The sequence below is a fragment of the Octodon degus genome, unplaced genomic scaffold, assembly GCF_000260255.1.
Source record: "Octodon degus isolate 3935 unplaced genomic scaffold, OctDeg1.0 scaffold00075, whole genome shotgun sequence".
Taxonomy (NCBI): domain Eukaryota; kingdom Metazoa; phylum Chordata; class Mammalia; order Rodentia; family Octodontidae; genus Octodon; species Octodon degus.
The window spans coordinates 11,359,478-11,384,884 of NW_004524651.1; the positions used below are offsets into that span (position 1 = coordinate 11,359,478).

A 25,407-nucleotide genomic window follows, 5' to 3' on the forward strand; every position below is an offset into this window, starting at 1 on the left:
TAGGTTTTCTTGGCAGACCTAGCCTACCTGGAAAACCACGTGGCCTCTGCCCACGGCCAGAAGAGAGCTTGCATGGTGGCCCTGCCCTCCTTCATGCTCACTGCCATAGTGGCATCAGCGCTCGGCAGCTGCCCATGTGGGGTTGGGGACCCCATGTGGCCACTCTTCCAGCCTCTTCCCACACGCATGGGTGGGGCTCCGCCTCCTGCACTGGAGGGCGTAACAGGGAATTTCCTTATCCCCTCTTTCTGCTGACATAGGGAGGGGCCGGAGGTGAAGCAAACTGCAGTCCATCCCAAGAAGTGTCACAGGTAGGCGCGGGGAAGGAGGAGGTGACGGCTGAGGAGCACTGGCAGGGGCCCACGGGCTGTGCTGCCCAGGGCCCACCCCACCAGGTCTCCCAGATGTGGGGCTGGGCCATGCCCGCTCGTGTGAGGGGAGCAGGCGCCCTGGCAGGACCTGGGCCAGAGGCAGATGCCGGATCCTGGCTCTTGACCTTCCTCTTCCTATTGCACCCCCAACACCAGATGCATTTGTGGGATTCATAAGCCCAGTTTTAGGAAATCCAGGAAATTATACTGAGTGCTTATTGGCTAATTTATGCTGATGATCTGAACTACAGTTCCTGGTTTGCAAAGCCAGATTTGTCATAGAATCTCTTTAGTTCATTTTCATCTGTTTCACATACTCTTTAGCATTTTTCCCCTTTGCCTGTCTTTCTTAATAAGCAGGCAGGAAGCTCAGAGACTTCAAAGAATGTGAGGTTCTGGTTGACTCAGTTCTCCAAGTTTTGAACCTCACACTTTGATGTCGATTTTTTTTCCTTCATAGACAGGATTGGGGAAAAACACATGAAGGGTTTTTGTGTGGCTCTGGGCAAGAGGACTCGTGAATAACTGCCTAAAAACAGAGAGCAATATGAGACCCTCAGTATTTTTTTCTTAAGCCATTGCTTAAACATGGAGTTCTTTGAACAGTAGTCAGCTCTCTAATAAGCTGGAAGTGCATCTCTGTTGCTAAAGGAAGGTTCATTTGTTTCTTTGCTCTTTTTTTAACCTCTTATTATACTCTGCTACGTTCCCGGCTGCACAGAAATGTTTAAGAAACACCCAGTTATTTTACTCTTCAGACAACCCGTGCAGAGGCGGGAAGGGAGAGGGACTGTGAATGCACTTGGGGACTCAAAATGACACATGCAAGATTTTCCAGGGGGCCATTGGAATCTTTAGGAAAACCGTTGAGCCTCTGTAAAACACTTCTTTTAGGTATGAAACTTTCTCATTAAAATAGAAAGGAACAAAGTGGTTAGGGTGCACTTTGAAATACCTCCAATCCCGGTTCCCTTTGACAGCACATTGTGAGAAGAGAGGTACAGGTGAGAAATGGGTCTCCGCACTCCTCGGAAATGGCGGCCACTGCGCTAGGAGCCCAAGCGCTTTGTCTTGCATAGGATACTTCCCTTACGCCCTCTCCAGCTGTGCCTGCCACACACAAGCTCAGGCTATAAATCCATCCCCGCCTGGCCTGAGCCTGTCCCTTTAACTCTACCTAGAGGTGCCCGGGACTCCGACAAACCATGGAAACACACACGATCCCTGTCCCAGACAGAGCGGGCACCCAGTGATTCAGTCCCTCCCCAGACCTTTCCAGTACACCCACTCTGCACTGAGTACTGTGACATGACGTGGATTCTGCTTCCCATTCAACTGCATGGAACAATTAAGTGCCTGTCACTGATGTGTATCGCATCAACACTCTTATAATGAAGACTAAAGAGAAATGTCATTAACGTGCATTTAGGAAGTGTTTGGGCTGTGAGCGTGGGTCGCATCGGTGACGTTCTTCTCCAAATAGTTTATGAGGCAGGCAAAGGAGAAGCCAGCGTCCCAGAGTGAGGATGCAGGTTGGATCAGAAGCAACGTCCTCTGCTAATCTTGTCAACAACAGACATAGCAGAGGACAGGCTTTGTCCTGGAGCAAATGTTCTGCATTTCAGAAACACATTCACTCTGCTCCGGAAAATGAGTCTGATGAGTCAGTCGGGAGCCCATCTCATGACGGACGGGGCTCGGGCGTGGCTATGCTGGCCAGAAAGCAGCCCCCCCAGTGGCATGGAAAAGGAGTTATTGCTGTCCCAGTTCGTGGACTATCCACCACACAGTTGACACACACACACACACACACACACACACACACACCCGCACACACCCGCCCAAGCCCCTGCAGCTAAAGCCAGAGGATCCACTGCCTGTCTTCTGGTGGAGCCTGGGGCCGGCCAGATCATGTCACTTCTCAGCAATAAGAAATGTGGCTCTACCTGCAGGGAGGCACTGCTCTGGGGTCACTGAGCCTACTTAGCGATGATGGTGCGGATTCACACTGTGAATCCTCGACTGCTTAATTCCTCGCAGCTTAAACCCTAGGAACAAACAGTGTTTTGATAGAAAAAGAAGTCTTCAACATTTGTAGATTAGTAAGCTGAGACATCAGCACGCCTATAGCAAATGGGTCTTATCTTAAAATCTACATCCTCCATCTCTTTCCAAGCACATAAACATTTCTAAATTTGTTCTTTGTTCAGTAAGTATGTGTGAGGGATGATTGATGGGAAACATGATAAGGTTAATGTGTGTATTTAGCTTTAAGATAGAATCAAAACCCAAAGCCAAGGCCTAATGCAATGTCTCATCAATGGCTCTCCAGTAAGAGACAAAGTGAAATTTAATTGCAGATTTACACACAGCCTTGGCTTCAAAAGCAATTCTTGTTTTCAAAACAAACTTTTGCCTTAAAACATAGTCTTAGAAAATAAACCTGCTGTGTGTGAGTCTATTCAGTTATTCTCAAAACAAGAGTCAAAAGACCAACACAAGCATACCCTGCGCTCTCTGTGCCACCTGTTCTGGGTCCTGGTCACCCTTAGAACTCCAGCAGAACCTCTCACGTCCCCACTGTGTGCCCCTGTGACTAGCCTGCTCCCACGGCACTCTGGGACGGCCACTCAGTGACCTGGTAGCTCTCCACCCTCCTCACTTGTATGTTGCTTGGAGCCCTGGGGTCACAAGATTGTCCCTGCCAGCTGAAAGGGTCATAAGTTGACCTCAATTAAAGGGAAACCCCTAGCAAGCTGCACTGCCTGCGCAGGTGCGTTCCCAGCCATCTGTGCAGAAAGCGGCCCTCGTCCATTCCTCCCTCCAGCGGACACTTCTGCCCGTGCACAGTGTGTGCCATGTGTGAGGCTACATGAGGCCTGGTGGCACGGGACCAGGACACAAGAGCACGAGCAGGAGTCCTGCATTTCAGCAGCTGGTTTGGGCAGCTTTTCCTACAGCCCCCTTTTCAGAAAGGGATTTCAAAGAACCAAAAGGATCCATCTGCCCAGGGGAATTGTGCACGCACCATAATGTTTTCCCCTGATGTCACCTCCCCTCCCCACCCACCCAGATCTTTCTGGAGGCGCCAGCTGGGGTGCACTAGCTGCGCAGGATGGAAGCCAGGCCTCCTCCCCAGTGGTGCACTGCTTTCTAGCCCCAGGGTCCTAGAGCTTTCTACTTAGGTGTGCTGTGTGCTCCCTTGGTTGCTCTTGCTTATCTTTTTTTTTTTTTCCCCCACCTTTGTTCCCTGTTGCTGTGGCTTTCGGGGAACGCAGCGAGGCATCCATGAAATCCGAGAGATCAGACAGTTTCACTTCACGGGCTGGCCAGATCACGGGGTCCCCTACCACGCCACTGGCCTGCTGGGATTCGTGCGGCAGGTCAAGTCCAAGAGCCCACCCAATGCGGGCCCCCTGGTGGTGCACTGCAGGTGAGCCATGCCCGGTGGACCCCTGGGTGCTCTGGAACTGGATACAGGGGCTGTCTGGCACAGGGTGTGCTGAATCCTGATGTATCTGTGTTTTGATGGTTAGTTGTGTGAGTGCCTCCTTCAAAAAAATTTTAAGGGCCGGGGAGATAGCTTAGTAGAATAAGTGCCTGCCTGGCAAGCACAGGATCCTGAGTTCAATCCTCGGTACCACAAAAAAGTAAATAAATAGATAAATAAAAATTTAAAGAGGCAGCTCATAGAGGGCTATGGCAGCCCATACCCATCATCTGGTATGGGTGGGAGGCTACGGCAGTTGATCACGAGTTCAAGCCCACCCTGCGCAACATAGCAACTTCACAATATCAGGTCTCCAGATGAAAAATGAGCTGCTTTTGCATACTATCGTCAGCTCTCCAGAAAACTCCTCAGATCAAAACATGATACAAACTTGAATGTAAAAGAAAAACAGGTGGGGATATAGCTCCGTGCTAAGGCCCTGGGTTCAATCCCCAGCACCACCAAAAAGAAAGAAAGAAAATAAATAAATAAATCAGGCAAAGAGGATACACAGGGCCCCTCCCTCACTGACAGAGCCCTCTCTCCACCAGTGCTGGCGCCGGGAGGACAGGCTGCTTCATTGTCATCGACATCATGCTGGACATGGCCGAGCGGGAGGGGGTGGTGGACATCTACAACTGTGTGCGGGAGCTGCGGTCCCGGAGAGTGAACATGGTGCAGACAGAGGTAGGGCCACCCCGCGCATCTGTCTGGTGTGCCCCAGTGCCCCTCCAGAGCCCAAGGCAGCAGGAAGCCTGCCAGCTGCGCTGCAGGTGCTGCTGGCCACAGAGCTGTGGCCCTGGGATCCTGGGTCCCTCCCTCCTTTCTCCGTGGGGCTTTCCTATGAGTAAACAGAAAAGTAGTTTCCAGGCTGGATGTCGTGACAGGAGCTTTCCAGGTAACTCTAGCTGAGAGCCAAAGTTGGCTTGCTTTTCTGTGTCAAGCGACCCAGTGGCATCTCCACACTAAGCCTCCTGGTTTCCTTGCAGTTTCTTTTATTCCATCTTTTAAACTAGCTGGGAACCAGAGCGAGACCACTCCTGAGAACAGCTGGGCCTCTGCCAAGTGGCTTGGAGCAGTCTCTGCACATTTTATTCTTCTTCAGGGCAAGAGGAAAAACAGGAGCCTCTTGTCCCTGATGCTTCTGCCCAGCGGCCTGGCACTGTGGGAATTGGTCCATTTTGTAGTCAGACTTTATACCAAGGAGTGACTGGAAATTGACAGGCAGAGGCATATCAGATTTTAATTTTTGAGAAGTATTCCATCCTATTCCTAGGACAGTCATGTTTTTATTAATATTTGATCATTTTCAGTAGGCGCTACAGCCCTCCACCTGGAAGATAATTCACAGAGCACGAAAAAGAAAAAACTAGAGTCCCTTGGGTTTCCATGGTGCATTAAAGTTTACAAAACCACGGGGACCCCTAATTCCATCTTGCTAGCTCACGTAAAACTAACAAACTCTAAATTCTGCTTCGTGCCCTTTTTTTAGAGTAGGAATTTTTTTTTTAAGGATGAAGATGATAAAAACGTATTTTAACGCACTTCCGTTGTTGCCACGATCATCTTCCCGCTTGTCTTCGTTTTTGCAGAGAGGTTTAGTAGGAGCGAACTGAAGGTTTTGAGAGCTGAAGATCCTGTCACAGAAAATGATGTCAGTCAGGGATGCTGGAAGATTTCTTCTAATTACAGATCAATAGCAAGCCGGTAAAACGCTACCAAATTACAGGGAAAGTCAGTGCCTCACAGGATGGGAAGCTCCACCTTTAGGCTTGCTGTTTTGTGGTGCTAGAGACCCAGCCGGAGGCCCCGTCCGCGCTAGCAGGCGCTCTGCCGCTGAGCCGCGCCCGGCCCGGTGTGTGCGCACTGTGCACGTGTAGGTGTGTGCATCTCATTTCTAAGAGGTAGACACTTGTGCACGTGTGCAGGAGCCGTATGTCGGGCTCACAGGAACGTCCACATTTGGGTTTTTAAGTGAGTCATTCCCAGTGCTCTAAACTGTCTTCAGAGCAAGTCAGGGTGCCCTGGGCCTTCTCTGCATCATTAATTGGGTAGCAAATTCTTGTTTCACATAGACGCACTTATACTCTTTCCCCTGAAATAGCGACTTCCAAACTTGCGGATCAGGATGACAGAGGCGCTGTAACCAGTTGCTATAGTGCTACTGAAGGTGTCATCAAAATATATAGTAAGGCAGATAAAGCCACTCTATCCCCGCAAAACATTTCTCATTTCGAATACCCTTAGCCCACTGATCTTGTTGCTTTCTGCCTCAGTTCTGGAAGTCCTCTTTCATGAGTGTCTTTTCAAGGCTACCTGGTTGTCCTGAATGGACTCAAAAGGCTTGCAGCAATTTCTGTCCAATACAAGCATGACACTGTGTCCTCACTGAGCTGGCTCACTCCTGCTGGCACTCTGCGACTTCTAGCCCTTCCCTGAGGTCAAATGACCACAAAAGGAATGTTCTGAATCCACTCCACTCAGGATATCAAGGCAGCCACAGCAGCGTAACTAAAGATACTCAGGAAAGAGGACTCCAGAGCTGCTCTGGAAAGTGGCAGGGGCGATGGGATGCATGCCTTCCAACTGGCAGGAGTTCTTTGCGTGGGATTCAGGGCGCTGTTTCCAGGTTTTCCTTCTTAAACGTTCTCTGAGTCTGCTTACCATGTACCATCGGGCCTGCTGTGACTGCATCTGGCCCATTGCGTGGCATTTGGCACGAACTCCTTCCAGGCGCTGCTGAGGGAGCCCTGGAGCTTGCTCCTCTCCGCGAGGGTCGCTGGGAGTATCTGTGATCCTGGTGGCATGGATGGGCCCCCACCCCCAGCTCTCTGGAGCCGCCCGCCTCCCCATCCCTCACTGGTCTCTCTGCTTCTCCAGGAGCAGTATGTGTTCATCCATGATGCCATTCTGGAGGCCTGTCTCTGCGGAGACACCTCCATCCCTGCCTCCCAAGTCCGGTCTCTGTACTACGACATGAACAAGCTGGACCCGCAGACAAACTCCAGCCAGATTAAAGAGGAGTTCCGGGTGAGTCCTACAGGGGGAGGCGAGTGGTGTGGGCTTGATCTCAGAGTCAGCGCTTGAGCCTTGAGCCTGGCCTGGCTCCCCAGCCTCAGCACAGCGGACGCCTGGGCTGGAGCCTCCTGGTCACGGGGCTGTTGTACAGGACCTTCAGCCCTCTCCTGGGCTCTGCCTCTGAATGTCCACAACACCAGCAGCATGCCAAGGTGTGTGGACAGCCTCGGACGTCCCCAGGGCTGGCGTTGGAAAGGGCTGGTTGAAGACCGCTGGCCTCCCCCAAGCAGACACAAGGGTCCCCACCGCGCCCCAGGTCCCCTGCTCCCAGTGTAGCTAACCTAGAGTGCAGGAAGGCTGTGGACATGTATGGTAAGAGTTTTCTGGGGAATTCTTTCTCCATTGCATTCCCTGCACTCTAGCTTTATCCAGAGGCTGGTGGCTGTCTGGTGGCTCCAGGGAGAACCACCCATCCCCTCCTTCGCAGTCCCCAGCTTCCAGCACTACATGGCCCCACGGCACCTGCTGTGCCTCTCTGGTGCCGTGTCTGGTGGGCTGAATCCAAGTAAAGAAAAAGTCATCCTGGGGAGCTGCGGGAGGAGCCATGTAGCCGTCAGCCCAGGATCTTACATGTCCCTCGCACAGCCCTGACACAGAAGTGCGTGAGCCCCTCTCCTCCTCGTGCGGTCTTCCAAAAATGTCACCGCTGTAGTTAGCGTGCTATCATAGTCCCCTTATCTGAAGTTTCAGTGATGGTCTGAAAAGATTCTAGAAAGAGCTATAAGATAATTAAGGAGCGTGTCACCTAGGAACTGTCCCCATCTCCTTCCTGATGGGGCGCACCGTGATGCTCCCATATGCGCATTTGAATTGCTGAGCCAGGGGACGGACGAGCTTGCAGTCCCCAGAGGTCACCGCCTGCCTTTCACCTGCAGACCCTCAACATGGTGACACCGACCCTGCGCGTGGAGGACTGCAGCATCGCGCTCCTGCCCCGGAACCACGAGAAGAACCGCTGCATGGACATCCTGCCCCCAGACCGCTGCCTGCCCTTCCTCATCACCATCGACGGCGAGAGCAGCAACTACATCAACGCCGCCCTGATGGACGTAAGCATCCCACCCTGTCCCTGGAGAAATGGTTGCTGGTGGCAGAATCCCAGGGGAGGCAGGGGTCTGGTTCTCTGATCTGCTCCACCCTTTGGAAAGGTGCAGCCCAAGTTCTCAGTAGGAAACAGTGGTCAGATTTCGTGCACTCTGACGTCACTGGTGCCTCAGAGGCCCAGTCTGGAAGGACCAAGGGTGAAAGCTGGGCTCTGTGCCCTCGAGCTACTCAGGCCGGAGGGCAAGGGACACCCTAAGTCAGAGGCAGGCAAGTGGAGTGATGTAGCTGGCGGTGCTACCGCGGCTCGCTTTCCTCCTGATCTGGGCAATGATAGAGGGAGAAAGCCCAGGGCTCTCGCTTCCTGTCGGGGTGCTTGCTTCTTCTGCTTTTTTGACGGGAAAAGCAAGTGGGTATTTTCAGGGCTAACGTGCAAATTCTAGCTCATTGATGTGATGCCACAGAAGGACCCTGAAGGTTGTTCCAACATCTCCAGAGCAGAGGCAGCGTATGTCCTTCGGGGAAGGGTTGTGCCACACCAGCATGCAGAGAGATGGCAAGCCAGCAAGTTGTAGGAAGAGCAGAACTATTTTAATTGCACAAATTTATAACATGAATTTCAGTATCATCCACTGAAATAATTAATGCGCAGAGCCAGTATTGTATTTCTGTCAGAAATATTCAAAATTGGTAGGCAGGCTATTACATTTTCTTGGTATGAAAGAGACCATTTTATCACTGTTCTTCCACAGATGAGTTTATATTAGGTCTTCTTTGATGTTGACAGTGGTGACAGAATTCAGTAGTGGCTAAACGTGTCTGGGATTCTGTCCACCCGTCTCTGTGCTCGGCCCCCCAGCTTCCACTTTCCTGCTGTATTTGCACCTCTCTTGTTTGTGTGCAGAGCTATAAACAGCCCTCGGCCTTCATAGTCACCCAGCACCCTTTGCCAAACACAGTCAAAGACTTCTGGAGATTGGTTCTGGATTACCACTGCACGTCCGTGGTGATGCTGAACGACGTGGACCCTGCCCAGGTGAGGCCCCCGACCAGTCATGGGCGCAGCTGGCCCTCGGGTCTGGGTGTGGGCCCTGCATGTGCACACTGAGAAGTGGAGGCCGTGCCTGGGTGTGGGCCCTGCATGTGCACACTGAGAAGTGGAGGCCGTGCCTGGGCTTGGACCAGCAGGAGGTGGCGAGCCGGGCTTGACCGGGGGTGTAGGAGCCAGAGCCTTGCAAACCCAAGACAGGCCGAGGGCACAGGCAGCGGCAGAAGGCACAAAGCAGGGAGGGCTGGGCATTGGGCGGCCCCACGGGATGGCGAGACCAAGGTCACAGCTCAGCAGGGCCCAAGTGCCACAGCTCCCCAGGCAGCCAGAGGACCGCAGAGAAGGAAGCAGCCCTGCCCGGCCACGCTCGCTGGGAGCCTCCAGAGGAAGAGCGGCGGTTGGGGTGGTGGACGGGGCTAGCGGGTTTAAGGGACCCCAGCTAGTGTTGTCCATTCTTTGGTAAAATAACAAAAAGACAGAAAACCAAGAAAGAAGAGAGGTGGGATGCGGAGTGGGGCTTTCGCACAGCAGCTTCCTACAGAGGGTGCCGCCAGTGCCACAGCGCTGGGCGCTGGGGTCGTCCAGGTCCCCGCCTGGGCAGCTCTGACAAGGCCACCGTGAGAAGTTAGCACTTCGCGTGTGTTAAGGAAGCACTGGTTCTGGAGCCAGATGAGCTTCAATTTCATATCTAGCAGAAAAATTAGTTTTTAAAACTGCTGAAATATGTCAGTGTCCAAACTGAACAAGATGCTTCCTTCCCATGACCCGCCTGGGCAGCGCCGGCCGTCGGTGGCTGCGCGTGGCTTTTCATGAGGTTTACAACAGTGTGTTCTTCAGGCTCTCGTCTGCACGCTGGTTAATGAAATGATGATCATCCTTATTCTCAACGCATCCTTTTGGCTGAAGCGTGAATATTTTAGAGCTCCTCCCTGCAGGTGCCTCAGTCGTGAGCACAGAGGCTACAACTGCAGCGAGAGCCGAGGGCCCGCTCCCCGCCCGACCTGCAAGGCTGAGTGCCACTCTGTGAAGATACCTTGGTCGGGCTGGCAAGATAGCTCAGCCGTCTAAGTGCCTGCCTAGCAAGCACAAGGGTCTGGGTTCAATCCCTGGTACCACATGCTGTGCTCGCCCTAGAATCCCAAGCACACTGTGCCAGCCCCAGAGCAGGGTGTGTGGTGCATGCCTCTAATCCCAGCACTGGGGAGGCTGAGACCGGAGGATCACTACACAGTTCAGACCCTGTATCAGATAGATAGATAGATAGATAGATAGATAGATAGATAGATAGACAGACAGACAGACAGACAGACAGACATATATATGTAGAGAGAGAGAAGAAGGGAAGGGAGGAAAGGAAAGATAGATAGATTCATTCATCCTTGTCACAGGCAGTCCTGGTACAAGGGACTCACCCCTGGCCTGGATTACTCTACATCTTTCCCAGTGTGAAGTCTGAGACGCGGCAGTGTAGACTGCTTTAGTCCCTATCAGTGGACAAGCCACGCGTGGTTCTTGTGTGTGCTTGGTGAGCAGTGGCATTTGCATTCTAAAGCTGCTTTCTAAACCCAAACTGTCTGGACAGCAAGTGAGCCTTGGCTCCCGGGCTGTGAGAGACACAAAACGTCTCCAATTTCATTTGGCAGACAGAGCAGATTTTCAGAGTGAGCGGAAAGAGGCTCGTGGGAGCCAGTCTCTTTGCGAACACTAAAGTGAGCGTTTGAACTTAAAGGCTTTGCAACTGTACAAGACTAGCACTTAAAAAGAGACTAGCACTTAGCTATTTTAAGTATTTATAGGTCCGGTTCATGGATGAGTTATGCACCATTTAAGCCATTTTCTACATGGCTTCCTTGGGCAGAGTGTAGGCACAGCATGCCAGGAGCCAGCCTGGGCCCTCCGTACTCGTCTGGTTAAGGGACAAGCTTTTGATCAGGCGCTTCCAGTGATATGAAGAAAGCAGAACCAGCTCAGCTAGGAAAAAATGGGCAGAGCAGCTCAAATGTGCGTGTTACGGCTTTCATTACTATCTCGGCTTCCCATCATCATGCCTATTAATTTTAACAGTGGGTACCCTTGGGTATCAGAATAAAAATAAACGTCAGTGTGCCATTGTTTGACAAAGCAGTTTAATAACTTGTCACCAGGAAGTGCTTGCTAGCAAGAAAGAAAATATTTCATGGAAGTATTATTTAGAAGTAAATGAGTGTTATTTCTAAAATACAGCAGATTTAACTGACATGCAAAAAATTCACTTGGTTTCCTGCTTCCATTCTTAATCATGAGCTCTAACCTTGAACTCCTTTATAAAATAGAGGGCTTCCTGTTAACCTGCTGATCACTGGGACCTTCTCCTATAATCTTGGATACAAATCAGACTTTATAACATTCGACAATGAGATTTTAGACCCTTTGGAAAATAAGCCATCAAGGCAGGAAATCCAGCCAGTGACCCTCAGCAGTTTTTGGCCCCGCAGCAACAGGTTAGAAAGTAAGGAACTGGTTCTCTCTCTTATTCCCCACAAGCTGTCTGTTCCCCAAGGAAACCCAAAAGATAAAAATTAAACAGCTTCAGAAGAGACCCTAGAAGTTCAGTTTCACACTACGATGCCTCGGAAGGCTTCAGAGATTTAGGGAAGGGTTTTGAAGGAGGCAGATCTTAGGCTGTTACCCCACCTGTCTCCAAGTTTAGGAATTTTTGAGGTGACAGCAGATGCAAGCACCCTGCTCCCCAGCCACCACACCCCAAAGCACTCTGCTCACTGGGCTATGTGTTATATTCATGCCCAAGTTCCAGGGACCCTGTAGCACCGAAACCTGGAGCTGGAGACTGGAGGAAACTGTTAATCTAAAGCACCTCCAGGTAAAACAGCAAAGTGTGTGCTCTGGTGCCAGATGTGAGCTGGGAGGGCTTGAGTAGAGTGCCGGTGTGACCCACGCACACTGCATCACCGGTCCTCAATCTTACTACAGAACAACCTGCTCTCAGAAGTCCGGTGGGCAGGCCAGAGATTTGGGAGTCAGTAGGTATGTGCATGTGTTTAACTGTCTTCGATTCTGTAGGGCCAGCACCTGAGAACCCCTTCCAGCAAGATTAAAGAGCTTAAAAGGGGCGTGTGGAACAGCACCCTCCTGACCTCCGGGAAAGCAGAATTATGCGTGGCTAGAGAGGCTTTGGGGGGAATGAAGAAAAGGTGCTAGGAGAGGGACAGGTGGAGTCGAGGAGTGGGCTGACAGGAAAGTCCTAAGGCCTGCTCCCTGGGAAGATGAGAAGGGAACTAATCCAGTCTGAAGACCACTGCCAGCCGGTACCAGCCTCCCCCAAGATACTCAGGCTTCTGCTTTCTCTCGGCCTCAATTCAGCTGTGTCCGCAGTACTGGCCCGAGAACGGCGTGCACAGGCACGGCCCCATCCAGGTGGAGTTCGTGTCTGCCGACTTGGAAGAGGACATCATCAGCAGGATATTCCGGATTTATAACGCAGCCAGGGTAAGAGCCAGGCCCGCCGCTGTCCCTGCAATCTCCTGTTGGTGATCCCCTAGTCTAGAGGACACTGGGCAGGCTCCTTCTTAGGGCTTGAAACCATCAGGGAACAAAACAGGCCCTGACTTTACAGAGCTTGTGTGCTAAAGAGAATTAGAGACATGCTGAAGACAAAGCCACTGGATAGCCTGTGGTAAAGCCCAGAGAGAAAGATGCTTTTCAGGACCCAAGGGATGGGGGACCTGCTAGGGACTTGCACTGTGGCCTGCAGAGGTGGGGTTGGTAGCCAGGAAGCAGTCAGGGTCCGAGGTGGGAGAGCCCCAGCGAAGACCCTGGGGGAGCCTTGCCAGCAGCCAGAGGCCAGGAGCAGCGCAGGGTGGGCCCACTTGAGTACTGAAGTAGGGGCGGGGGGCTCTTGCCAACTCCGCGTTGTAGAAGAATGGGCACAGGTGCTCCCAGGAGATGGTTCAGGAGCCGGGCTAAGCCTGCTCAAGCAAGGTGCCTTTGTTAGAGAGGCAATAAATAATTGATGTAACAGCTAAAATATGAGATAGAGCGAGTCAGAAAGTGGGAAATATGGGGTAAAGAATCAGCAGTGAAGGGTGCTGGGCCAGGCACAGGAGAGGATCAGCCTCTATCTTAAATGGAAGTGCCTAGGAGCACTGCCCCAAGAAGTGAGTGGAGCAGGCAGGCAGTGCGAAGGCGCAGCCAGCCCTGTCTCTGTGTGAGAAGGGACAGGTGGAGAGGAGGGCGCAGCCCAGCACCTGCAGGGAGGTGCCTGGGTCGGGCAAGAGAAGCCTGCCAACCTGGAGGCTGCTGCCAGCGTAGAGTTGCCCGCAAGGAAATGGGCTCCTCTCTGGTCCTGGAGGAGAGCCACGTGGTGGAAGGACTATGCTGGCTCCCGTGCTGAGCCTGGACACCACGACAGGTCCACCGGGCTCTGCGAGGGGTCCCAGGGAAGGACCCCATGACAGATGACTGGCAGGGCAGCAGGGGGAGGCAGACTAGGACCCAAGGGCCAGGCTGAGTGATGGCATCGGTGGCTGCTGAGTTGGGGATGCTGGTCACAGTGACTGGTGGCCTGGGGGGACACTGGGGTGCAGGTCAGGGGTCGGGGTCAGACACAGGAGGTTTAGGAGGATGCTGCAGGAATCGGTGGGGGAGGGGGACTGTGAGTCGGAGGGACTGGGGACACTTACATAGGACTTGCCAGTAGTGCTGAGGCCGCGGCTCTGTGAGGTCCGCAGATGGGAGGCTAGACGGGACAGGGCAGAGGAAGCAGGGCCCAGAGGACAGAGTGTCCCTGCCCGAGAGTCAAGCTGCTGTCACTTTTCTAACACGAACTCAGAAGGCTGCCACTCCCTTCCTCCTGACTAAAGACGAATGCACTGTTGCCATCACAAGATTCACACCCACGACAGACCATCTTGCGCTGCGAGAAGTGTGCAAGTTGCGCCACGCTGGACTCGCAGACACCTCGACCTGTAATTAAGCCGAGGCCGTTTCCCCTTATGGTGCACGGTGTGGCCAGTTCTTTTGTTGTCAGGTTCTCTTGGCTTCTGCAGAAAGACAAACTTTCCGCTTCACTTCAGATCTGTCATTGAAAACACCTGGCTCTTTATAGCAGCTCCAGATTAAAAAGCCTGACTCTGGAGGCCTGGAGAAGCTGCCTTCATTCCGTGCCAGCGGGCCAGCCTCTGCTTCAGCCACGCCCTGCTCTCCGCAAGAGCAGCAGGTGGAAGAGCCTGCAGTAACCCGTTTCCTCTGCCTGCCCCCCCAGCCCCAAGACGGATACCGCATGGTGCAGCAGTTCCAGTTCCTGGGCTGGCCGATGTACAGGGACACGCCCGTGTCCAAGCGCTCCTTCCTGAAGCTCATCCGCCAGGTGGACAAGTGGCAGGAGGAGTACAACGGCGGGGAGGGCCGCACCGTGGTGCACTGCTTGTGAGTGCTGGGCCGCCTGCTCGGGCTGTGCCTTTTGACCTTTGGGGCTCTGGAGGAAGTGGGTGACCCCTTCTCTAAGGGTGCAGGTGCCTTGCCAGGAACAAGCGTGTGTTCTGCCTTGGGTGGGGTCTTAATCTATTTTCTATTGCTTTAACAAAATACCCAAGAGCAGGTCACTTGTAAACAGTAGAGGTTTATTTAGCTCATGGCTTTGGGAGCTGGGAAGTCCAGGCACAGGCACTGGTGCAGCTGAGGGGCCTTCCTGCCACCTGTCACATGGCGGAGTTGTCCCCTGGAGAGAGCACGTGCTAGCTCAGCTGTCTTCTTACAAAGTCACTGAGGCCACCATGGAGACCCTTAGGACATCACCTAGCCGGAGTAACTTCCCTGATGTCTCCTAATACCATTCATGACTTGGGGGATCAGGGTGCTAACACAGGAACTTTGGGGGGACATGTGAGCCCAGCTGACGTGTCCCTGCCACAGAAGTAACCACTGGCCCTTGGACAGGGCATACACACATGCAAGCACACATAAGCCAATTCGGCTGGGTGCCGTGGCTACCGCCTGACTCCTGAGAAGCAACTGCTAACATCTTCAGGAATTTGCTGAACTAGACACTAAACTATTGGTAACTTAAAATCATCTAGGCCAGAAGGATTTATCCACAGCGCTCAGCAGTGCTGCCACACGGGCTCTCTCACCAGCCAGGGCCGTTGGGCCATCACGCGGCACTGTCCGACCATCCACAGAAGCCACAGCAGGGTCTCACAGCCCTGTCTCTCTGGCTTTCGTGGTTGGATGGGAGATTTTGGTGGGCACTCCATATTGGGAGGTCTGCCCACCCTGCTGTGGTTCCTAGCCCAGACAGATGTCCTCAGCCCCCAGGTGATCAAGGCTTGGTCCCTGCGTGGTGACATTGGAAAGTGGTGGGGCCTCTTGGAAGGTCCTCAGGGACTCGGCCCAGAGAGGGCTACTGGGTCCCAGTCTCTGTCCCTCCCTCTCTTCCCCTCTCCCGCCCTCACCCCCTTTCCCTTCCTTGCCTTCTCCCCATCCCCTTTCCCCTCCCCCTCCTTTTTCCCCTCCTCCTTCCTCTTTTCCCCTCTTCCACTCTCCTCCTCCCCCTACCTCTTCGGGTTGTCTCTCCCTCCCTCCCTTCCTAGCCCCCTGGGCCATAAAGGGAACAGCTCCTCCACTATCAGCCCTTACCACAGGACCCCTCCATCGTGGACTGCAAACTCCAAACCTGAGCCAAATGAAGCTATTTCTCCTTATAAATTGATTAAAGGGATTAGGGACTACGACAGATGGAAACCTGACTGACACAAAGCCAGGGTCCTGAAAGGGTGACTCCAAAGGTGACAGCAGGGCTCAAATGGGAGGGCCTTCAGGCGCAGGGCAGGGGAAGCCCAGCTCGCAGGGTGGGGCCCCCTGAGAGCTGTGAGGTGCCCACTCTGGTCACGCCCACGCCTGTGAGACCGCCTTCCAGGAGCAGAGCCCAGACCTCCAAGTGTTTCCCGGCGGCAGCGGGGGTCAAGAGCGCGCGCACACCAGGCTTCTCCAAGCCCTCACCTGCCTTTCCTCATTGGCAGTGATCCGCAGTCAATGATCCAGCCCGTGCCAGCTTCAGCCAACTAAAAAGCCACGGCGGTCAGGGATGACGTTCAGAGAATCCCTGGAAATTCGAAGCCTCCGCATCCGTCTCTGTTCAGGGGGGCAGACACCCACAGGAGATCTCTGCAACATGGAGGCAAAAAGGCCTCGCTGGGAGGGGACCAGGCGAGCCAAAGCGACAGACTCCGCAGAGGGTACAGGTCACCGTCCACCTGGCCCCTCATGTCACCCACTGGCCCCAGGGCCCTGCCCTGCCTCACCCAAACACGGGAGTGTCTTGCACAGGGACTCACTCGGAAAGTTCACTCGGAAAGTGTCGGACTTCCCCATGCTCATCTGCCACCAGTGGGTGTCCCTTCCTCTGTCCTCCAAAGGGCCGTCTCTAAGCTCTGAGCAGAGGAAGAGAAGGGCTCCCCTCGCTGAGTAGATAAAGTTCAGCTGCAATCCTGACACTTTAGTCAGTTTGGATTCGATCTGTTTGTTTTCAGAGCTGTTCTGTTCCGTGCTGCGAGTGGAACCCAGGGCCTGGCGCCTGTAGGCCAGTGCAGCCGTCTGGGGAGGGCACCTCAGTTTTCCTGGCTGTCCCCCAGTCCAACAGCCCTGTACTACCTGCGGGGCTGCCTTTTGCCCTGTTCCCAGGACACTCTGAGCAGAAGAGCTTTATTTTTGCTTAGATTCATAAGTATTTTTTTCTGATTTTGTTTTATTTCAAAAGTAAACACAAAGCCAAGAACAAAAATAAAAGACAAAAGCAGGGTAACATTCAACAATACATATGTTACAGGTATCATCAATTATCACTATACTCAGTTTAAAATAAAATTTTTAAGGTTAAAAAAAATTGTATTTTTTTCTTTATTAAAAAATTAAGTTTGAGGGGCCGGGAGATGGCTCAGTAGATGGGCCTGAGTTCAACCCCAGTTCCACCAAAAAATAAAAATAAAGTTAGACTTGGCCTTGGCGGGGTGGCCTGGTTCCCCGGGGTCAGGCGGCCTCGTCGGCGTGACACAGCGCCACCTGGTGGTGGTGGGCAGCGCACGCCTGGCGAGGCTCCCCGCAGGACCCAGGCCGGACCTCGGCGGCAGGGCGCGCTCGGCTGGGCTAAGTCAGGATGCCGGAGAAGTAGGAGACGGCTGTTTCGGAGCTCCCTGAACAGAAGGAGCAGACGCTGCTGGGAGCAGTGGGTGGCAAGCGCTGTGGTACTCGTAGGAGGGTAGCGGTGTCGGGGCCGGCCCCGAGGGTCCCCAGCCCTGCAGGCCCGTGGAAGACGCTGGCCACGGGTCTCCCCGCGCTGTCGCTCCAAGTCTTTCCCAGACGACCACAAACCGAAAGTCGTCGGAGGAAAACAACAGCTTAGAAGGTGGCTGCGCGGGTAACCAGCGCCGCCTGAGGCAGGACGCCGACCGCCGGCCCGGGAGGTGGGCAGGACCCGGGTTTCGCTCACCAGCGTGCAGCGGTTCTGCTCGAGAAGAGGCGGCAGGAAGGTGTGAAAGGCCCGCGCGTCGCACAACCGCGCCGCGCTCCCCCGCTCCGCGGCCCACGAGGGACGGGCGGGTGCTGCGTGGAGGGGCGGAGCGCGAACGGCGCGGGCGCCGCTCCCAGGACGTGTGCGCGCACCACGCCTCGCTGTGCGGCGGCGCCCTTCCAGCCGCCCGCCCCGCCTGGATCCTCGCAAGCCTTCGTGCTGACCTCTGATCTACAAGACAGAGGCAGAGCGCAAATGCGGTAGATGCCAGACAGGTGCGGTGAACGAGACAAATCCAGAATGCGGGGCTCTCCAGAAGACTGCACCCCACTTCTTCAACAGTGCATTTCTAAGAATAAAGGAGAAAGAGGAACGTGTAGATCACAAGTGCAAACTTTATCGACCAAAGGTATCTGCAGACTTAGATGTGTTATTTTTAAAAAGCAACTGTAAGAAACCACATAGAAAATTTGAACTAGGTAGAAATTTGATTTTATTGAAGCAGTAATATTCATTTGGGGGATAACAGTACTATTGTGTTTTTAAAAATGAAAGGTCTGGGGCCAGGGAGATGGCTCAGTGGAATAAGGGCTTGCCTGGCAAGCTCAAGGGCCTGAGTTCAATCCCCAGTTCCGAGAAAAAGAAAAAAAAAATGAAAGGTCTCTTAGTTCCTTGGAAAAGGAGAGCACAGCTGGTCTAGGAAACAGGAAGTACCTGAAATGTCTTTTGGTTCCAGAAGATTCAAAAATGTTCACAAAAGGCATTTGTCCCAAGAACACAGGAGCCAACCTAATGGAACTTCTGAGGGTCAGAGTTGGAAAATCTTGAACAACAAAATAAATATGGCACTATTGAATTTTAGCTCATACAATAAAATATTTTTCCATGTCTACACTGTTATAAATAAAACAATACATTTTTAAGCAGGGAGGAGAGACACTTCTTTCTTATGGTCAAATATCAGAAGGAACAAAGCACAAAATTGAATTGTTGTAGATATGATCCTCCAGTGAATGTGCTGTCAGCGTTGGATCTGGGAGCAGTAGCCAGCTATTCACGTGGGTTCAGAGTAGCTCCACCCAAGATACGTGCTAACTGCACAGAGATGGCAGCTTGGAGGTGAGCAGCCTGTCAGACGCTGCCTTCATTCATGAGCAAGGCTGACATCAACGAGAACAGGGTAGCTGACACGGTGAACTCCATGAAAGACAAGATGTCCTCTGCGATTTTCTTGCCTGAAGATGTGGCTGCATTTCCACTCATGAGAAGCCATCAGACCATCCAGGTGAAAGGCAGGCTGCGTTCCGTCTGCTGCAGTCCATTGTTGGCCTTTGGTGCTTTCTTCCCCTACATTCTGTCCTCTGTGTCTCATATTCTTCAAAATAACCCATCTGGGTTGAGAAAGACAAGGAGGGCCAGGAATACAGCTCTGTGGTGCAGAGCTTGCCTGGCAAGTGCGAGGTCCTGTGATCAATTCCTGGTACCAAAAAGAAAAGACGAGGAGAGACCAAGAACCTGTCACAGATTGGAAGAAGCGAAGGTGGCAACTAAATGAAAGATGAGAACCAGTTCCTGAACCCTGACCAGGAAAAGGACATGCATGGAGATCTGGTGGCATCTGCGCCTGGGCTGGGACAGTGTGTGAGACTGTGCCAGTGTTACTCCCTGGTTTTGTTGGCACATCATGGTTTTCTAAGACATTCACAGCAGGGAAGGTGGATGTCCAGGGGAGTTCTCCACTATTCGTGCAGTGTTTCTACACATCTAGAATTAGTTCAAGTAAAAAGCTTTGTCTTAAAATAGCCCTCCTGTAGGTCAGAGGTGGTGTTGCACACCTGTCCTCCCAGCACTCTGGGAGACTGAGGCAGGAGGGTGGCAGGTTCAAGCCCAGACTGGGCAATTTGATGACTTAACTAGACCATGTCTGTCTTAGAGATTATTGTAAGATGCTAGTAGATTGTTTCATGGCTAGGCACATCTTTGAGCAGAATTCACCTGATACACTAGGGGACATGCCTGTCCACTGGAGATGTTCCAGTGTGGACTGTGATGTAGATCAGCGAGGCGCCGCTCTGGGGAGCACGGTCTCAGGCTGAGGCAATGCTGGAGAGACCCCCAGCCCTGGGGAACTATGAGCCAAACACCCCCTCCCCCGCTGTGCCCTTTGCTTAACTAGAACTGGCCCACATGTGGAGTCCAGTGGCCTCGGAGGAGCTCATGACTGGTCCTCAGGGGTTTATGACAGGCCTCCATGGTGGGGGATGACATGCAGCGTGAGGGTAAATGTCACCCAACCCCCTCCTTCCTCTCTCCTGTGACAGGAACGGGGGAGGTCGCAGTGGCACGTTCTGCGCCATCAGCATTGTCTGCGAGATGCTCCGGCACCAGAGAACCGTGGACGTCTTCCACGCCGTCAAGACGCTGCGGAACAACAAGCCCAACATGGTGGACCTCCTGGTAGGACCTCTGTCCCCTCCCCAGCTCCCGATGCGCTGCAACCCTGATTTCAGACAGGAAGAGACTCGGTGCATCACTTTGCTCTAGGGCTTTTATCTTCTCCTCCTCTCTTCCTCTTTGCTTTTTTTTTTTTTTTTTGGGGGGGGGGGAGGACATTGTCTCAGCTCCTTTGCGGAGTGAAAGTAGCTGGCGCTCACAAATGAACGTCCTTAAGCTCCCTCCTGCCAGTGCCTTCCACGTGGCCAGGCACGGAGTCTCCACAGAGAGGAAATAATCACAGTGCATGAAATGCCAGATTTTCGAATTACATATTTTATAAATAGCTTAATTGCCTAATATTTATCAAAGCTGTGAATCTGAGCCTGACACCCCAAGTACCGCATCTAATTCTGGTGGCCGTGTCTGAGGAAAGGATGAAAGCAGCTGAGAAACAAAGGGTGAGGCACAGCCGTTTTCCTGGAGTATTTCAGGAATCGCTCTGGGGCACTGTTGAAATGCCAGGCATGGGGACTGCGGAATAGGAAGATGGCTCCGAGCAGGGCGGTCCTGTGCCGCTCGGCCTGGAGAGCCCGAGAGCAGAAGCAGGGCCTCAGGAGGGCTCACAAGGTGGTGGGGAGCGGGAGAGGTGGCCAAGGAGACATGCTCAGAAGGGCTGTGTTCTGGGCGCGCTGTGTGCAGAGCTTACATCAGATAAAGAGGGGTTCATGCTGAATAGCCAGGGTACCCCTCTGAAACTTGGAAATTACCTTTGCTTCCCTGGACTGGGGATGTGACAGTGACTGGTGACAACCAGCTTCTAAGACAGGTGGAGACCTACTCAGCACAAGCCACTCTGCAAGGCGTCTCTGTCCCCAGGAAGCTGGGTGCCAGTGGGGAATTGTCAACCATTGTCACATCAGCTTCTGTTCAGGTTCACAAGGGAACTGTACCCCTTGTCACTGCCCTTAAGGAGGCCCATGGAACCCCAAACTTGCGTCTCAGCTCTGCGCCTTGTTCCAGTTAAGTGACCTCAAGTACCTCGGCTTCCCAGTTTCCGTGCCTTCAGCAAGTCGCTCTCTTGAGTTTTAGTTTGGTAAAGCCGACCATGGTGGCTCGCTGAGGCCGGCCAACGTGAAGGCATCTATGAGATGGTGTGGAAAGTCCCCCGGTGCACAAAGGCTCTGCAGGCATCCGTCAGTGCAGGTGGGGGTCAGGAGAGCGAGCCCTCAGCCTGTGCTTGTGTGTGCTTTATGGCGGGCACAGCTAGGAGCATGCTCCATGGAGCAGGAGAGTTCTCATGCACAAACACACATGCACGTGCACACATGCACGCACACACATGCACATGCAGGTATGTTCTGTGTTCAGCTTCTCTGGAACTGGCTAGGACCATAAAGAGAAGACCAGTCCCGCAGCCTGCGTGCCCAGTACAGACAGAGAAGGAGACTGGCATTAGGGCTGGAATTAAAGTGCTCACTGTAGCGCACACCTAACAGCACAGACTCAAGGACAGATATGTGACTTCCAAACTTCACACTGCCCTTGATTTTTAAAAAAAAGCCGTTCCCTCCCCCGGCAGCCTGGATGAGGCAGACCACTAGCCTAGGGCCTTCTGGGCCTTTCCTCCCAGGCTCCAGCTGCAGCTCGCATCACTCAGAAAGCTTTATGAGCAGAAACAATGATAGGGACAGTGCTTCGTGCATGAGCGGAGGCTAAGGCGGCTGCCAGCAGGGGCCACATGGTTACAGCACACTGATCTGTGACAAGTAGTGGATTCTGGCATTGTGGGTAATTCTGATACTCCCAAGATAGAAATATACGTTCTATGACATGTAGCAGTTGTACACATCTTAGGGTTACAGTGTGAAAGCTCAAAGCATGTACGGCCAGATCTGCACGATGGCCAGGTACATAGGGCTCGTCTGCGACCTTAGACGTCACGCGTCTGTGGGGAGCACCCAAGACCCTCTGCCAGCTGCTGTGAAATCCACAATGGTTGATGTCGACTGGAGGTGCTATTCCTCCTGTCCAGCTGTGCCCTCTGCAGTCATGGGGGGTTCCAGTGCTAAAAGTGGGGTCCTACCAGGCTTAGGGTACAGTCAGTGCTGAGAAATGAAGTGTATGTGTCATTCCCTGAAAAAACTGGCTGCTGACTGCCATGGAAGAAGAGATAATATCTGGTGACCGCTGGGCAAGTCACAGTGCTCTTTTCAGTGCTATTCTTTGAATAGCGGCTCTTGGATTCGGGCATTTGTCTTTGCCTATGTGAGCTCTGTCATGCGTAAGGACATCGCTGGAGGGATGAGGCCAGCGCTCCCAACGGAGCTGGAAGGCCCGGCCTGAAGGTTGATTTCATCTCATTCTTCGTTTTCAGGTTGTGGAGGAAAACCAGTAGGTTGCTAAGGAGCAAACCAATGTAGAACACAAAATTAGGCTCTTTCTTGACCAAGGAGGGCCGGCTGCTTGCGTCCCTGACCCCATTGCTCATCTCTGTCCCCATCAGAGGTGGAGCCCTCAGACCCCACCGTGGTGCTGAAGCCACCGCAGCTCTCCCCCACCTCTGTCTTCCTCACCCCACTGTCAGCCCCCAGGACTCAACAGAGGGACCCTTCTAGGGACCAATCACACTTAGGGGTTTGGGGGTCTGGGGCAGGAACCCAAGAGCCCCCAGGGCTGTACCTGGAAGTGACCCCCTGGACGCCCTGGCAGATGCCTCCACAGGCTGGGCAAAGCTGCCCCCTCAGCGTGCGTCTGCAGGCGCCCAGGTTGAGCTCCACTTCTGCTGGGCCCAGGTAAGAGTGGTCCAACCCAAGCTGGAGGTCCAGGGCCTTTCTTGGGGCTTCCAGGATGACCTGGGAGCCTGCCACCCCATTGTCAGGACTCCTCAGACTGCCCTGCAGGACCCCTGGCAGGCCCGCCTGCCTCTGCATCCCCCATATGGCCACCCTTGCCCAAGGTCTTAATGAACATGGGGGTCTGCCCTGCAGGACACCCTGCTTAGGGCATCGGGAGCCATCGTGTTCATCTCAGGCCTTCCGCCATATGGTGGCCCTCTGCTCTCTCCAGGTGCTTGCTCCTCTCCTCTCTCCCCTCCTGTGCCAACACCCCCAGACAGCACCCCATCTTTCCCTTCCAGGGTCCACTCTGGAGCAAACCGCACATGGCACTGCCAACTGCACATCCTTGCTTCCTACAAAGCCTCCTCCCCTGGGTGTTCTCCTAAACAAGTCCGTTCCTACCTAAGAGTATCGCTGGCCCCTCAGCGCCCACGGGAACATTGTGCCTGCTATACTCGCTGTGCCAACAGCCAGGGTTTGGGCCCAGCCTCCGTCAGTCACCCTGTGGCTCTATGCATAGAACTTGCGTGGGCCATGGATGCAAGGGACACAGATGACACGGTCTGTCCCTGTACCAGTGAGATACAAAATGTAATGCAAGCACTTCCTAAACCCCATTTTTCTCATTTGTAACATGGATTTAAGCCAGTTGCACAAGGAAGGCCACATATCATACAATGGCTGTGTCATTTTGAGCCAGGCAGAACAGACACAGGAGAGAAAGTGGTGCTCTCCAGGGTTGGAGAAGCAGGCTGCAAGGGGTCACTGGGCATCATGGAGTACCTAGATAGTCTACAACTCTGAATACACCAACTACTGACTGTCCTGTGTCAAAACACACAATTATCCCAACTGTAATTTAGAGGTGCCACTGCTCTGACAGCAAGCCTAGACTCAGCAGATTTCATCAGATAAAACAGTGTGTGAGGCAGGCAGAGGAGGCCAGCGTTGAGGGTAGGAACAGACAAGAAACACGAGGGACAAAGCCATAGTGTCTCAGTGTCCCTCCTCAGGGGTTACAGCTGTGTGTCTCGTGTTTTCCAGGAAACTGGCCCATTTCCAAGTTCAGTTTGACCACGTGAGGGCAGCCCATCTGCCATGCGCCGCCCCCAACAGTGAACTCCCAGAGCTTTAATTTAAACAAAGAAGCTGTAGAAAAGTCAACCTTATGATTGTGACATACTATAATGTGACATTTCGTTAAAATTTTAAAGGAGAAAGAGTATGGACCCCAGACGCCTGCCGGGCCTCTGTGCCACGGGAGGGCCTTGTTGTCTGGCTCTGTCTTCCCACACGGGATGGCAGGCTGGGGCCACAGAGAACAAAGCCATGCCAGGGTGTTATAGGGACTGATGGCCAAGCGCAGAGCCAGACCCCACCCCGCTCTGGGCCCTCGCTTCCCAGCACTCCAGAGACCCCCAGCTGCCTGCCCACTAGAGATGGGGCTCAGCCCCAGCGCATAGGCTTATCATGGTAGCAAGGGCTGAGGATGAGAGGTGAGGATGCCACGCAGCAAATGTGGCCCGGTGGCATCCCCTCACACAGAGCTGTCGAGGAGGAAGGGCGCACACAGAGGTGACAGCAGTGCGTCCTCAGTGGCTTAGCTGATCAGGTGCCTGGCAAGTGCCTGAGAAGCCAGTGAAGCCTCCTCCACTAGCAGCACTTGCCTGCCAGGAAGAGGGAACCAGCCGCGGTACTGATAGAGGAGCTCGAGATGGCACGAGAGAGCGTAACTCCCAACCTGGTGCACTGAGTTCTTGTTCCCCAAGACCGAAGAATGCTAAGTAAGGGACAACAGAGGTTAACAGTAGGAAATGTTATTGAGAGAGACGGCTCCTAAGAGATAGAAGAAGGCCCAAGTGGGTGGCCAAAGAGCCCGCCTCTGTAAAGGAAAGTTTTATAGAGCAAAATCACGAGGTGGATACAGCCTGGGACAAAACCGTGACTGACCAGTAGGATTACAAGCATAGCAGCGTAGGTAATGCTGATCCAGGGGGAAGCAGGTCACACAGCAAGCGTGCATGGAAAGGACGGGAAGGGGTGGGTCAGGAAGGTCCTGTCACCCACCCCAGTGACTGATGTCTACCTCGACTTCTGGGCCAGGCGACACCAGTTATAATCTTTAGTTTATTGTCCCTCAGGGAGGTGCGCAGGCCTCATCATTCTGTGTCTGTCTCGAGATCAGCCACAGCTGGGCTGTGCACTCATCCTGAGCCCTGGAGACCGACCCGTCTGACTACGTAGAACATGTTTACCTAACACAGCTCTGTGATAGTACAAGGTCCAGGGAACAGAGGAGAACCCACGTAGCACGAGTGTCAGCTTACCCTGGGCAGGGTTCACTGAGGACAGCACGTCCTGCCTGCCCGAGAGCCCCGTGAGATTCGGAAGGCGCCACATCCTTGTCAGACCTGGCTCCGGGCATCCCACAGAGCTCCAGTTCGTTTGAAATGGGCCTGGCTTCAGCAGTGTGTGTGTGTGTGTGTGTGTGTGTGTGTGTGTGTGTGTGTGTAGCTTTATTTTTAATTGGTAAATAATAATTGTCCATCTTCATAGATGATCAAATCAGTAAACGACTGATTCCAAGGTACCGCCAAACAACA

At 53.3% G+C, this 25,407-nt stretch overlaps 1 protein-coding gene across 1 annotated transcript in view; it reads left to right on the forward strand.

Moving 5' to 3' along the window:
• Ptprm (protein tyrosine phosphatase, receptor type M) overlaps window positions 1-25,407 on the forward strand; it is a 681,934-nt gene that overhangs the window by 646,325 nt on the left and 10,202 nt on the right. The window contains exons 25-32 of the mRNA XM_023720402.1: window positions 3,650-3,804; window positions 4,413-4,548; window positions 6,742-6,891; window positions 7,815-7,988; window positions 8,885-9,016; window positions 12,389-12,514; window positions 14,289-14,452; window positions 19,853-19,988. Of these exons, the coding sequence (XP_023576170.1) occupies window positions 3,650-3,804; window positions 4,413-4,548; window positions 6,742-6,891; window positions 7,815-7,988; window positions 8,885-9,016; window positions 12,389-12,514; window positions 14,289-14,452; window positions 19,853-19,988 (1,173 nt within the window). The remainder of the gene's footprint in view (window positions 1-3,649; window positions 3,805-4,412; window positions 4,549-6,741; window positions 6,892-7,814; window positions 7,989-8,884; window positions 9,017-12,388; window positions 12,515-14,288; window positions 14,453-19,852; window positions 19,989-25,407) is intronic.